A 14,386-nucleotide genomic window follows, 5' to 3' on the forward strand; every position below is an offset into this window, starting at 1 on the left:
CTGTTATGCTTTTTCTCTGTTTTACATGTACATGTAATATTCAAATCAATTTTTTGTTTGAGTGGACTTTGCCCTTTTCAGTAACTGAATTCATTGTTTTGACTCGGGACTTGTATTATATGTGAAGCCCAGGTTGAAAGGTTGGAGAAGAAGTTTCTGGAAGCATAGAGTACTTAACATGATACATGTGCAGTGTACCATCGTATGTGTGGGTTATTTTTCTTTTGAGAAAGAGGAAGGAATATACTTCCAAGTTACAACTTTATACAGGATGTTTAGAGATAAATTGATAAAGTATTGTTTTACACCAAAAAAAAAGAAATCTAAGGGAATATAAGGAGGGGGGCTTAGTCTGCTATGCAGACTCTGAATGGCTCGTGAGGTGGGATCTGCTACTGGTTTGCGAGACTCGTTGAATCAGCTGAGGTACACACACTGCAGATGTGGGTCTACATTTGTAGACTGGGGGGGGGGGGGGCTGGAGGAAGGGTACACAAGAGACACCATGTAATGTGTGCATGATGATTTATTCTTTAATAATTTACTCATTGGCAGACACTTAATCCTTTTACAGTGGAGGCCAAGGCTGTTTTTTTTTTTGGGGGGGGGATGGTCAGGGGTTATTCTATCTTTCATTGAGTCCTGTGTATCAGTTGCATTTATGAATACACATGGAAAAGTTTTTTTCATTTTCACTTTATCACATTAAGGTTTTGAGAGTGTTAATGTAAACTCTGCAATATTTGTCACTTTTGGTGACAGGTTTAGTTGAGGATACATGACATGAGCATAGGCCTACAGTACCGGTACATGAAATTTTGTATTTTGAAATGTGGTAGGCGAAGAACACTACTTTCAATTTAAGACTATTAAAAGGGGTACTCCTGGCTGAAAGTGATGTGATTGGAACAGATAAAGTAAAATCAGACAAACAAAATAATGAAAATCTTTATAAAATTTGAACAAGGAATAATAAAGTTATGATTGACACTTTTTTTAATTGAATTATACATGTACATTATATTATATTGGTGAAACAGTTCTATGGATGTCTTCTTGAGTACTAGTATGCAATGAGCAAGCAGATGTCATATGATATCCCCACTTACATGTACATGTATGTATTCTAAATATAAAAATGAAATTAATTTTGTCATCCAATAACAGATTTATTTTGGGACAGTGATTTTCCGTTTAAAAAAATTGCCTTTTCCGTTTTCAGAAAATCTCAAATTCCGTTTCAGCATGTCAGAAAACAGAAATTCCGTTTCCCCATAGACTTTGTACACACGGAAAAGTGACAATTCCGTTTCCACATTGAATAGCAAAATTACACGTACCGTACACTCGGCACTCGCACTGGTCAAAATTGTATCTGCTACTGTACCAACAACACAATAGAATCCGTTCTAATCGGATCTATGCGGGTATACAGTGTATATGATATTTTTACAAAGAAATTTAGCATGCATACATCCTCACCTTTCACATTACATGTATTAGCATTATTTCACGGTGAAATGATATTTCATCGATAATTTTGGGGGATTTTTGACATCGTTATCATCAGTCAACGGCATTTGCCAATCCGCCATCTTGGATTTTAAGACCACGATATCGTACTGTTACATCTTCAAACGTAGAGGGCAGCAACACACGACCGTGTAGTTGAACGATATGATATGTGTACTAACAGTGCAGTGAAGCCCAACCCGGCCGGCCGGCTGGGTACGGGCGCGGGGTACAATCGAGTGTGCTGATGTCGAGTGCAGTCACGATGTGTGAATTGTCATGATTGTAGCGAAGTGAGATCGTGTTTTCTGGGGTTTTGTGGCCATTTAATATTCTCATTTTGTTGTGATTTTGGAGTAATTTGTGTTGCTATTCTGTGTATTTTGAGGGAAAATACGTTTTCCGTGATTTTCCGTTTGAAATGCCACTTTCCGTTTCAAAAGGCCCTTTCCGTGAATTCCGTCCGTTTTCCGCGATCGCGGAAAATCACTGTCCCTATTTATTGTGTATGAAAATCATTGTTACAACTTTTATTGTTACATGTACTCAGGAGAGCCCAGCAATTGTATTTTTTTTTGTTTTCACCAAATATTGCTTAACTTTGAAATTCAATAATAACTCAATCATTTATTTAATTTCAGCCTTGAATGCCTTGAATGTTCTTCGCATTGAATTCAAATGAATAGGATGTTAAAATGCAATTTTGGCTCATGTGTACATGTGTATTTCACTGTGTAAATTATACTGTTTCAGTTGCATACACTGTAACTCTTTCTCTTTGTATTCATTATGATCAGATAAGAAATGATTGTTTGTGCTTGAAGACCAAGATAACAATCATCGATTTCTAGCCTTCTGATAAATGTTGCTTGTGTCAACATAGTTTCTATTCTTTTCAAATTTTCATTATTTCAAAACTTATTCCATGCAACAATATGTTCTTTTATCTTCTTTGTGTTTTTATTTTCTGAAATATGTTTTTGTTATGGTAAGAAGCATTTTCAATCTTGCCAATTGAATTTAGAATAGATTATTTCCTTCTTATGAGGTTCCTCTTACTGGCAATATTTGTTTTGCTACAGACCCTGTTTGGTTTGTCAGAACCAGGGTTGGTTTAGATCTTACTAATACATTTCATATTTTCATATAAAGATTCCAACCTTATAGCATGCTGCAGGCTTGAATTAAAGGGGAAGTTCACCCTGACAAAAAGTAAAAATAGAAAAAAATATTGTCGAAGGTTTGAGATAAATCCAAATAAAAAGATATTAGAATTTTAATTACATGTATTTGATTTATGATGTCATATGCGAGCAGTATTCCTACATAGTGAATGGAAAAAATCAATGAAATATCAGGAACCATTAAAAAAATGAAATTCATGCATTTTATATTAAATAAAATATGGGACAGCTGCTAGTTTACTGTATAACGTCACATCCAAAACTTAAAATTCAAATAACTTTCTTATTCTTTAATGGATTTTCCTTAAACCTTCACTGGTATTTTTTATTACTTTTTTCTGCTATTTTTATAACAAACATTTTTTCAGGGTGAACTTCTTTAAGAAATCAAAGGAGCAAGGCCATTTTGTGAAAGGGCACTTAAAGGTCAAGTCCACCTCAGAAAAATGTTGATTTGAATCAATAGAGAAAAATCAGACAAGCACAATGCTGAAAATTTCATCAAAATCGGATGTAAAATTTATAAGAAAGTTATGACATTTCAAAGTTTCGCTTATTTTTAACAAAATAGTAAATATGAACGAGCCAGTTACATCCAAATGAGAGAGTCGATGATGTCACTCACTCACTATTTTTTTGTTCTTTATTGTTTGAATTATACAATATTTCGATTTTTACGAATTTGACGATTAGGACCTCCTTCAGCCCCTCCATTTTTTTCCAAAATATGTGTACAAAAACGTAAAAAAATTACCACCTCTTAATTGACTTGTGATGTTTTGCATGGTCATAACCATTCCGCTGCCCCTGCAATTCTTGTTCATAATAGAATGATTAGAAGCAAATATTACTTTTCATTTTTCCTATAGATTTTGCCTAGCAGAAACCAGCTGTGAACAAGATGATCGCATTCCAACTAGTGTTACAGTCAAAATCAATGGCAAGCTATGCACCCTACCTGTAAGTATATCAGTTGTGAAATAATTTGGCAATTCAAGCAGTATGTACACATGTATGATGCTCGTGTACATTTCCAGAAGTGAATCAGAAGAAAAAAAATAGAAATTAACGATTTATGTATTTTCTCACATCTGGAAAAAAAGTAGAAATAAAAAAAAAAGAATGATATTGATGACTTCCACAAAACTAAAAAAAAAGTGTACCAAACAAATAGAGAGTTGTCCTCACAATCTCCTACTTTAAAGAATGCTTCATGTACATGTAGTGCATGGCTTTTCAAAATTCATTAATACACTCGTTATAGTTAATCCAATAAGATTGATTCTTTTCTTGGGTTTTGAGGTCCTTTTACGAGTTAAGTATTTGTACAATAAGGTTCTCTGATGTTTGATAGCATTTATAGGAGGGGTAACTTTGGAATTTGGCTGGCCAGCATTTCAAAGCTGATCAGTGGTCTTGCTACATTTCTTAAATGGGATTCGTTATGATATTATTTATTTGAAGGAAATTTCCAAAATTAATGTAGGCTCTCTGTTTCCTGCTGCAACGCAGTCATGCCACATGTACTTACTGCAAAATGGATTCTACATGTATGTTTGACTGCAATGTTGTTTTTGTAGGGATGCTTAAACAGAAGGGGAAAATATGCAAGAATGTGACTTTAGTAGTCGTGACTATTTTTGTACAGATTCATGTCATGTGGTGCTGTACCAGACTAGTGTCTTGCATTCTTTATGTGAGTTCACGATAAGTGGCGTGAAATATTCATTATTTGTCTAGATGAGGTTCTCTGTTTACCAGGTTTATGTGATAGTGTGATTTATGCATGATCATCTCTCCTCTACTAGTTAACTATATTTTCTATCCATGAGGCTTGGGGTATCCTCTTACATACACTGTACATGCATCTCCGTTGCTTCTATCATTTATGCATTCCTCTCTTTAAAGATGAAAGGCAAATTATTTATTGACGAGTCACAACCCATGCAAGGGACGTATCCCTGCCCCCCCCCCCCTGACGAGTCACAACTGAACCTTGACCCAGTCTTTTGAAAAATTGAAGACCTTTATTTATTTATTTTTTTTTTTTCTTTTTGCTTGTCAAATTTTTATCTCGTACAAACTCCTTTATTTGTGGTTGAAGACCTTTTTTTTTTGCTTTAAAAATTTTCTGGTACGAAATCCTTTATTTCTTTTTTTTACTTGTCAAATTTTTTGGCGGACGAATTTGCCCCCCCCCCCCCGTGGAAAATCCTAGGTACGCCACTGAAGTTGATATAGATTAAAGACATGTAACAATACTATTTGTATCAATTTCTTACCCTTTCATGCTATCTTTGCACCCCTCCTCCCCCCCCCCCCCCGCCTATTTCCTGTTATCTCTCTGTCTCTCATTCTCTATCTTTCAGTCATTTCACTGATTGTGATTAAAAATATTGTAAGTGCATGAAAATAATGAATTTGGTGTACCATGTGTGCCTAGTACCTCGTACATTTACTTAATGCATGGCTGTTTGTTTTATGTTGTCAAAGCATTTGATATTTTAGAGATTCCAAAACATTGTTACAGTGACACAGTGTAGATACATGTATACTCAACTGGACTGATAAAACATTACATTTCCTTTTGATAATATCTGGGATTGCAATCATTACAAGCAATACTGTTTAAAATCACTGTCCACCTTGCAACCCCTCAAAGGTCAAGTCCAACCCATTAAAAAGTTGATTTGAATAAAAAAAAAATCAAAGAAGTATTTAACACTGAAATTTCATCAAGATTGGATGAGAAATACGAAAGTTATGACATTTGAAAGTTTCACTTAATTTCACAAAACAGTATTTGTCCAGGTTTTGTTCAAATGAGGGGAATGATGGCATCATCCACTCACTCTTTGTTTTGTATTTCATTATATCAAATCTGAAATATTTAAAGGAGAAATATATTGAATATGAATGTGGTCTTATTATATATCAATGGAAAGGTAATGATGTGGGGATCATCAGTGGGTCATTCAAAAATACCGAAAATAATACAAAAAGGTGAAAATCGCCGATTAAAAAACGCTAAAATGCCCCTCCGAAATATGCCTCGCATCGGTCTCTGAATTGACTGGAATTTGATGACGTCACTGTCTGTACGAGAGGCGTGATTGGCTCTCCCACGTGAAGCTCCACTTGCATGCAAAACCTGTTGCGTGGGTACGTTTTCTCCACACTGTCACTGAATACTTCTATCACGAAATGAAAGAAAACCAGAATTTTATCTAGATTTGGATTTTCAAATTGATGATTTGAGGTAGTTGGAGGTAAATAATGGGGGAACAATGCCGATGATTATGATGAAAATTCAACTTGCCTGACGATCACAAGTAAAGTCATGTACATGCCGATTCGCTACCAACTCATGCAGCTGCTGCTACAAGTGGTAGCTATACGTACACCGCGCGGGCCCAATTTAATCCATGAAAATGAATAACCACATCCAGAGAGAGTCTATCATAAGAAGGAAAATAATGATATAACTGTACTTACAAACAAGTGAATAATCCGAATTAACCTGAAAGCAAATCAACTCAACGAATAGCAGCAGACGATATGCACCGACGATAAACTTCATGTGGCTGGGATAGATTGTCACTCGTTCTGTTAGATGTAATTTGTAACTCATTAATTTGACAAAATTACGAAACTCGGGGAATTATTTATATATAAAAAAATATAGTAACATCTCTTATTATTTTTTGTATTACGATAAAACCTCTTTTGAAGGAAAACGTTGAGATAAACTAAAATTACTTTTAAACCCCCCCCAACATGCGTAGCTTGTATGTCATTGCAAACAAACCATCGCAAACATGCACGTATTCCTTCCTTGCTGATTGAGAGCTGTGCAACACGTGCATAGATCTATTCTCTCAGTCTCAGCAAAGGCGAGCAAACAATACGGCATGTGTTGTTGTGATGGTTTGTTTACGATGACATAATGCTACATTGTACGCATGATGGGATGATCTTTTACATCTAATTTTAATTTACCTCAACGTTTTCCTTCAAAACAGGTTTTATCGTAATTCAAAAAATGATAAGAGATGTTACTATATTTTTATATAGAATAATAATTCCCCGAGTTTCATAATTTTGTCAAATTAATGAGATAAAAGTTACATCTAACAGAACGAGTGACAATCTATCCAGCCACATGAAGTTTATCGTCAGTGCATATGCCATATCGTCTGGTACTATTCGTTGAGTTGATTTGCCTTCAGGTTCGGATTATTCACTTGTTTGTAAGTACAGTTATATCATTTTCCTTCTTATGATAGACTGTCTGGATGTGGTTATTCATGTTCAGCATGAATTCAGTTTGGCCCGCGCGGTGTAGCTAGCACTTCCAGCAGCATGAATGGGTAGCGAATCGGTATGTACATGACTTTACTTGTGATTGTGTTGCAAGTTGAATTTTCATCATCATCATCATCGGCGTAATTCCCCCAATTTACCTCCAACTACGTCACTGTGTTGTTTCACTTCATCATCATTCTCTTCATCTCAAAATCATCAATTTGAAAATCCAAATCTAGATAAAATTCTGGGTTTTCTTTCGATCATTTCGGGATCGAAGTATTCAGTGACAATGTGGAGAAAATGTACCCTTGCAACAGGTTTTGCCTGCAAGTGGAGCTTCACGTGGGAGAGCCAATCACGCCTCTCGTACAGACAGTGACGTCATAAAAAAATCCCCAATTTCGCGGACGTAATTCTGCGTGTTTGAAGCATTCAGAGAGAGAACTTTAAACTATCAATTAACTGAGTTTCATCCGTCTCCATGATAAATGATGTACACCATCGTGTTCTCCTTATTTTCTCCTTTATTGTGATATATGATTCTCCAGTTTTACGATTTTCAATATATTTCTACTTTAAATGTTCTCCTCTTTCTCATGTGAAACAATACAGATTCAAATTAAAAACAGAAATTTTCCCTCCACTGGCAATATATAGTAGGGAAGTTAGATACTCTGCATCGTGATTCTGAAATCAAGGCAGTATTAGTATGAGCCGTATGGCCTTTAAACACCAGTAAAGATTCATAAATAAAAAAAAATACTTCAGCAGGAGTTGTTGAGCACACTTTCTTGCCAGTAAAATCACAGAATCAAACAAAATAGCACAGTAAAAATGAGCAAAAATGCGGTTATGAAACCTCTTAGTCTTTGATAACTATGTGGCACCACTTAAAGTGGCCTGCCATTGAAAAATCATGGGGAAATTGAATCAATACGAAATTTGCAAAAGGCCCTTTGTTTCCAACAATCCCAATTCCTAGACTCTTTAGGTCTCTTGATTGCTAAATGAAAATTTCCCAATGATTTGTTAATGGAAGGTCACTTTAAAGCTACCTAATTTGTGGCACGCACCACGAACCGTCCTCTCTGCGCACTTCGATGCGATAGTTAAGCGCACTGTATCTGTTCCACAAACCGTCCTCTGTTACGTTGCCCACTGTGGCGTAAATGATTTAACTTCAAGAAAATATAAAGATACGGGATGAAACTTTTGAACCTGAACTTTTTAACGAAGACACTGGTAAATAATTTGCTCTCCTTGTAGTTGCACTTACTGCTGGTTTTAAAAAAACGTTTCTTTAAATGCGTTTTCTGCAAAGGTAACTTTCGCATCGAAGTGTGCAGAAAGGACGGTTCGTGGTGCGTGCGACGATTTGATAAATCTCCAGTATGATCATGCTCACACCGTGCCATTCACAAATACACAAACTGTATCCATGCGCGTGGAATCTTCACTACCCCACTGCTTTGTGTATACTTCTGCGAGAAAAAAAAATAGTTCCAAATTTTGCTGTTTTATCTTTAACAAACTTTTGGGGGGTAATCCCAATATCTAAAGATATATGCCTAAAACTTTTCACCAAATTTGGAGGAAAGTATGCCCAGGATCATGTTTAGATAATATTCAAATTTGCTTATTTTATTTCATTTCCCTTTTTTTCTTTGTAATTGTTTGTTACCATAGCAACAGTTCCTCATTTACTTTTTTTTACTGTATCACTGATTTGTGCTTATAAACTGTTTTGTGAAAAATAAGCAAAACTTTATAATGTCATAACTTGCCCATTTTACATCCCACTTTGATAGAATTTTCAGTATTATGCTTGTTTTATTTTGCTCTATAAATGATCCACGCTGGAGATATTTATATCTCAATAAATTGAGTAAAATTCACACAGCAAAATGCTGAAAATTTGATCAAAATCGGATAACAAAGTTATTTGATTTTAAAGATCTGCCACATTCATGTTATTCCGGTGAAACAGTTCTAGGCATGTCTTCAAGAATATTCATTAGGTGGACTGATGATGTCATATCCCCACTTGTTCGTTTGTATCTTATGTAATAGGTTTATTCAAAATTTTTCTACCAAGAACGATTGTATTGACAACTGATTAAAATGTGATTTCATGTAATAACATAAGAAAGGGAAAGTGGGGATATGACATCATCAGCCCACCTAATGAATATTCATGATAATGTGCATATATGATCTGTTTTCACAGAATATTGATAAACTTTAAAATTCGATAATTTCGTTATTTGTTATCCAATTTTGATGAAATTTTCAGCCTGGACCATCCCTTTAATATCAAATCAACTTTTTTCTTGGGTAGACTAAACCTTTATTTCTAAATGACCATACTAATATACAGGAAATATACAAGGTGTGAAAAAATTGATACCAGAAAAAATCTAGCAAGCTAGGAAAAGGGGAAAGTCATCAAATTTTCACTGCCAGGATGCCATGATAATCACAAACTTTAGTAGTGCTTGACCGGTCCTGGAATTCATACTCTTTCATATATTCTACAAACACAGTAATAAACTTTTTTTTCTACTCGATATTAATATTGAAAATGTAATTTTATCTCTTATTTCAGGTCATTTTTAAAGTTCTGCCAAACTTGATTTTGTGTTGATTTTTACCTTTGAAATTTTTAAGTCCATTTTGTGAAAACATATTGGCCCGTATTCTGAAGTCGGGTTTAACTTAAACTCAGGTTTAAAGTTGTGGTTTAAGTATGGAGAGCCAATTGTTACATTATTCACTTACAGTAGAGATATCATATGTCAGCTCATTTGGCTATCAAATCATTCATAATTGTCTAGGAAGTATAAATAGATGATTGTCTTCACCATCGATGAATCAGGAAAGAGCATAGTAAACTTAAGAAACATGCAACTTAATAAAAAAATTTGATACTTTTGGCTTCCCATACTTAGACCACAACTTTTAACCTGAGTTTAAGTTAAACCTGACTTCAGAATACGGGCCATGGACTGGAAGCATATTATGCCTGCCAGAGAGAGAGAGACTAAACAGAAAAAGACATGTAAACCATTGTGCAGTATGCTTACATGTAGACCCTATGCAGGATATACTTCATGATATATATAAACAAAAATTACTTTCAAATGATATTAAGACGTATTAAAGGTGGGCATGCTCCTAGTTGGTAAAGTACCTTATTTGAGAAAGCTAGTTTTTACTTTGTTACTACATGTAATAGATATGAAACTTCAAAAAGTGAATAAAACTCTGCATTACATTTTTTTATTACCATAATTATACACATTTCAACATTTCATTGCATTCGCTGACTGTATGGAATGATGATATTGAGATTTTCAAAGTTAAAGTTGAATAATAAGTGATCAGCCATGCAACGAATGGGCTAAATTTGACTTTTTGATGAGATTGTATAGATTTTCTTTTGAGTCATGTCTCCCTTTAAGGGTGAAAAACAATAATCCAAATGGCCTTTGAAGCCAATACTTGTTACACACAGAACGAAACCATGCATGCACAATACACGGACACACAAATTATACACAATTCATACACACATACATCCATGCTATATCGTACATTAAATGTGGGCACACACAAACTTACACACAAAACATACACACTGTGTGTATGCCTAGGATTCCAATGCAATTTATGCATCTTGCTTGCATCCTGTATGTAGCCTATACCAATGGGACATTCTATAAATAGAATCTTGTCAACATACATGAGATATCTATTTACTCAATGCTCCTTATCTTTCTCTCCTTATTGCTCTGGGTAATTTTATGACAAATTTTCTTCCATCAAATTATTGTAAGCATGATTTTCAGTAATGATTTGACAAAGTTTTACTGTACTGTTCATACAGACATGCTGCAGGAGTGAGCCTATATGTATTTTGAATGCCTCAGTGGAAAGGTCATATTATTAAAGGTGCTGTTCAGCAAAGTGGTCTTTAAATATTTTACAAGAAATATGTTGGGGGGGGGTTCAAGAAGATGAGGCACCTTTTCTTTTACAGTAATAGCCAAAAATACAGTGAGAGCAGATATTTGATTTTTTATAAACTGTTCATGGGAATATTGATCAGTCAATTGAATAAATATGTTGAACGTGACAAACATTGTTCAATCCATTCCTATCGACATCATACATGTACACCAAAATCAAACCCTTTTTTCTTTGATGATCATTTGTGAAAAAAATCTATAAAGAAACTTTCCAAATTTAAACTACTTGTACCAATATCATTATACTTTTCTTTGACCTTCAGTTTTTAAGGAATCTTTCTCCAGCTTATTTTTGTAAATTATGTAAAGGAGAACTATAATTGGAACTGTATTCGAATGTTTAGATCGGTTTTAAGGATGTAGCCATTAGCCAACATGAAAGTGTATTCAAGTCATTTGTTAATGAGCTTTTTACATCCATGCTCCAGCCATTACTTCACCTCTCGTACTTTGATGTGCCCATTCAGCTACATACATACACTAGCCATGTCATTATTCTAATGATTGGAAAATTGAAAGGACCTGAATTGTAATTGAATTTTATGTTTCAGGTCATTTTTAAAGTTCTGCCAAACTTAAATTTTGTGTTGATTTTACAATAACTGCCATGCACATGCTACAAATATAAACACAAAGGAAAGCAGATGATGATTTCTTCAGTACAATCCATTAGAACTTTAGGGGTTTTTTTTACAATGGTATAAAATCATGTTTGCAGATGCATTTTATAAAACAAATAATGCACAGATTCTAGTTTACTAGCTGTCGTGCATAAGCATTTGGCATTTTGCTTGTCACCCATGAATGTAGTGTATCGATACTCTCACCTGTACCAGTCTATTAGTATTATGGGTAAACTATTATACTGGGAAGGGATGTATCTTTATTGTCATTGAAGTTTCTGAGAAATTTTTTTAAGAACTTGTCATATTTTTTCATACCCCTTTTCCATTGTACCTATGCACGTGTATTTAGATTTGTTTACATGCATCTTTCTACTTTTTCATCATTTCATTTCTTCTAAAAAAAAAACAACAAATAGTATGTAGGGCGAAATCATCTCATCCATTATTCTATTTGAAGCATTAACAACTTTGCTTTCTTGTGCAGCACTGCTGCAATGAATGGGAAGGACTGCCTCTTGAAAGTAGGAAAAGTTGTGTGTACACTGCTGTTTGATGCTGATGTTTGATTCATTTTTTTTGTATAAGCAGTTAGCTTTCATTTTACAAGAACCATTTCTTTCTTTTTTTTTATCTAGCCATGTCATCCACAGAACAAGCCAGGGGTAGAGGTCAAACGACCTGGTCGACCTATCAACATTACTCAGCTGACAAGACTCAATGCAACCATGCCTAACTACATTGAAATCCAATGGATACCAGAATTAGGACGGGTGAGAGAGATGTTTGACTTGATGAAATGTGCTGGTACATTCGTTACGTTCTAGGCATCCCAATATATGATAATTTAGTGCCGTTATCGGGAAAGAATCGTGTCTAAAGTTACATCAAGATTCCGGGTAACGTGGTCATTGCAAAATCATGGGGTGGTATTCTGGAACACTCTCATAACTTTTGTCATTTCTCTCCGAGATGTGACACTGCTATGATTGTCACAAATCTGTATTCTGAACATGTCTTTTCCTTGTCATATCCCTCTAAGTTCCCGCCCATCTTTTTGGAAGCAAACCAATCATAATCATTGTTGGTTCACAGTGGGATCCCTTCTAACCAATAGGAAGGCCCTGTGGCCAGTAGGGCGTATCCTTAGCTGGCATCGCGCAGCTACAGGTATATTGATGCGCTTAATTACGAAGAGAGACGGAGCTGTGAAGTATTTTAGAAGAGAATAGAAAAAGAAGGAAAACAGCGAAAAAAGGAGGAATGAATATGTAAGGCCTAACTAATTGTAGCTACATGTAGGGGTCCACGCTGGATAACCTCCCGCAGGGGTTATAGCATCTGCTATCAGGGGGTGAGATAATAAACTAAGGGCAGTTTAAGGGGAAGTCCATCCCCCTAAGAAAGTCAATGAAAGATGAAATTAAAAAGAAAATAATTGAACAAGCATGGTGCTGAAAAGAAAAGGAATATAGAAACTTAATTGGAGAATGCACCTGAATGCAAAATAGGGATAGGAGAATGATTTTTTTTGTCAAATAATTAATATATATATATGCTTGAAATGATTGAAAAGTATGCATTTCAGCTGGATGATTTTGCCATCTGAAATTTATTAAGTAAATATTTAGCTAGATGCACGTAAGAATCTATTTGGTTTGGTGTGGTGCAACAACCCAAAATCCTGACAGCTGGATGCCACTTTATAGTTGTGGATAGGTCACTTTATTGTTCATTTCATAGACCGAGCCAAGCTTGGGTCCTGACAATCACAGTGAAACTTTGCTGGGGTGGTTTAGGATGGGATTTTTTTCTTTTTAACTAACAAAACAGACATTGTGATTGTTACAGAAGTACATTGTACCGAAAGGCTCTTTGATCATGTTATTTTTTGTGTGTGTTCATCTTCATGTAGTCGTACTGCTTGTCTGTATACCTGGTCCGTCAACTCAATTCTGAGGTCTTACTTACGAGGTTACGAAGTAGAAGCGTCAGAAACCCAGATCACTCAAGAGCGCTTAGTAAGTACATTTCTGAAAGGTTGAGACTGATTGATATATACTATAACTCTCAAGATGAGAATATTGTCAATATTGAGTTTCTGATAGTAACTAATGTTTCATTTCTAAGTTGACATTCTGGCCCGTATTCTGATAACAGGTTTAACTTAAACTCAGGTTTAAAGTTGTGGTTTAGGTATGGACAGCCAATTGTTACATAAATCACTAACAGTAGAAACATCATATTTCAGCTCATTTGGTTCTCAAATCATTCATAATTGTCTAGGAAGTATAGATAGATTATTGTCTTCACCATCAATGAATCAGGAAAGAGCACAGTAAATATAAGAAACATTCAACTTATAAAAAAAATTGATACTTTTGGCTTCCCATACTTAAACCACAACTTTAAACCTGAGTTTAAGTTAAACCTGACTTCAGAATACGAGCCTCTTTGATTAAGAGAGTTGACTGAACAGCTTTCATAATATTTGTTGAATGGAATATATGTTCTTGTAATCTTAGGAGGCTTGACCACTCATTCATGGTCACTCTTCTCCAAACCGACTCCAAACTGACCAATGGTATGTCATTTGAAATAATGTTGACGCTTTGGTGAGTCTGGAGTCAGTTTCATCGGTGTGAATGTGGCAGAACAACTGATATGTTTCCATTTCTAGCATGAAGAGTTTGAATATATTCTAAATCTTGTCATATATTTCAGCGTGTAG

The 14,386-nt window shown here is 35.0% G+C and overlaps 1 protein-coding gene across 2 annotated transcripts in view; it reads left to right on the forward strand.

Moving 5' to 3' along the window:
• Positions 1–14,386, forward strand: part of LOC121415515 (E3 SUMO-protein ligase PIAS2-like) — a 36,355-nt gene that overhangs the window by 8,534 nt on the left and 13,435 nt on the right. For both annotated transcript variants that reach the window (XM_041608737.1, XM_041608738.1), the window contains exons 4-6: positions 3,566–3,656; positions 12,294–12,428; positions 13,571–13,676. In XM_041608737.1, coding sequence (XP_041464671.1) covers positions 3,566–3,656; positions 12,294–12,428; positions 13,571–13,676 — 332 coding nt within the window. The remainder of the gene's footprint in view (positions 1–3,565; positions 3,657–12,293; positions 12,429–13,570; positions 13,677–14,386) is intronic.

This window comes from Lytechinus variegatus, chromosome 5, assembly GCF_018143015.1.
Source record: "Lytechinus variegatus isolate NC3 chromosome 5, Lvar_3.0, whole genome shotgun sequence".
Lineage (NCBI taxonomy): Eukaryota > Metazoa > Echinodermata > Echinoidea > Temnopleuroida > Toxopneustidae > Lytechinus > Lytechinus variegatus.